Source organism: Nerophis ophidion, linkage group LG03 (genome assembly GCF_033978795.1).
Source record: "Nerophis ophidion isolate RoL-2023_Sa linkage group LG03, RoL_Noph_v1.0, whole genome shotgun sequence".
NCBI lineage: Eukaryota > Metazoa > Chordata > Actinopteri > Syngnathiformes > Syngnathidae > Nerophis > Nerophis ophidion.
Genome location: NC_084613.1, coordinates 33,850,480 through 33,852,203, shown reverse-complemented (window position 1 = coordinate 33,852,203; position 1,724 = coordinate 33,850,480). Strand labels below are relative to the sequence as shown.

General features: G+C 45.6%; 1 protein-coding gene across 1 annotated transcript in view; it reads left to right on the top strand.

Moving 5' to 3' along the window:
* The first annotated feature begins 226 nt into the window (after nt 1–226).
* Nucleotides 227–1,724, top strand: part of foxi2 (forkhead box I2) — an 8,506-nt gene continuing 7,008 nt past the window's right edge. Inside the window, exon 1 of the mRNA XM_061894969.1 lies at nt 227–987. Within this exon, the coding sequence (XP_061750953.1) occupies nt 324–987 (664 nt within the window). The 5' untranslated portion in view covers nt 227–323. The remainder of the gene's footprint in view (nt 988–1,724) is intronic.

Sequence of the window (1,724 nt, the reverse complement as noted above, 5' to 3'; positions counted from 1 at the left end):
TTGAAAAAAAACTTATCTTAAGAGTTCGAATGTTAATTAAAATGTGTATTATAGCACGTTTCTAATGCTGGAATACTGCATGCATGTTTTATTGATGTACAATAAAACATTAATACAAGCTAATAAAGCTGCGTCTGGTGACCCGGACTGTTCAGCTTGTGCTAGTCCGCGCCCCCTCGCGTCCTGATTGGCCGCCGCGGAGCGCGAGGAGCGTGAAGTCAATTAAAACTCCCGCATGCCGGCTGACACTTGTTGAGAGAGAGAACACCTCCAGGCTCCAGCGTCTCACTGCACCTCCTTCTGGGGTGTTCCCGCCGGGAGTGATGATCGACCCCGAGTCCCATCTCCTGCAAAACCACCAGAACCAGCTCCATCACAGCTCCCCCAACGTCGACTCCCTCCCGCCCAAGGGCGCCCACCAGGCCCCGGACATGGCGGCGGCGTACTGCGACAGTCTCAGCGGCATGTACCACCATCACCATCACCACCACCATCACCACCAGCAGCAGCAGCAGCAGCAACAGCAGCAGACCCTGCAGACCTCCACCCACCGGGCGGCCGGCTTCGGCCTCGGGGAGTACGCGTCCCCGTCGAGTCATTACATGTGGGGCGTCAACCCCGCTTCGTCTTACCTGCACGCCGGTAGTCCCGCCGCGCCCTTCGCTCCGCCCTCGTACGGCTCGCAGCGGCAGTTCCTGGCCGCCGGCTCATCCGCCTTCGGCGGCCCGGAGCTGGGCTGGCTGTCGGTGGCGAGCCAGGAGGAGCTGCTCAAGTTGGTCCGGCCTCCGTACTCGTACTCGGCGCTCATCGCCATGGCCATCCAGAACGCGCAGGACAAGAAGCTGACCCTAAGTCAGATCTACCAGTACGTGGCGGACAACTTCCCCTTCTACAAGAAGAGCAAAGCCGGCTGGCAGAACTCAATCCGGCACAACCTGTCACTCAACGACTGCTTCAAGAAGGTTCCCCGGGACGAGGACGACCCTGGTATGTGAACGCAACACCAGGCTGCTCGTGCATGTAGCGCAAAAGGCGCTCGCCGGACTGTCTACTTCAGGGAACTAAAATAAAACAAACCATTTCGAAGATTAAACAGTAAAATAATAACAACAATCAATCAAAAAATCAAAATGTACATTTGTAATCGTATTTTATATATATATATATATATATATATATATATATATATATATATATACAAAAGTAAAGCTGCTACATGAATATTAATCTTGATTAAAATGGAATTAAAACATTAAACGGTAGTGTGCCTTTAATATGCAAAACAAACAAAACATTAGTATTTTTCACTTTAAAATATGGACTCCATTGTTTGGCAGAAAGCACAAAAAAACAATGATTTGCAATAAGCAGAGAAAGTAACATGCATTATACCCCAAATGTAATAAAAATATATAATTTTGTGTTAGTTGACGAATATAAGCAATATTTAAAAAGTGCTAAAACTTACAATTTTTTCCAATCAAAATATACCTGCATTAGTTTATCTATGTGATTTAAAACTTGCATTTAAGCATTTTTCTATAATGCATCATAAATATGATGTATTTATGTTGAATTATCACTCTGTTTAATGTAATGAATTTGCAGTCACAGTTATGAAAAGGTAAATTAATGTAATTTCATCAATGGTTTCATTAGGGGTGCAAAAATGAATCCATTAATTCGATTGGGGAAAAGCTTTGATTTATTTTATGTTGATTCGA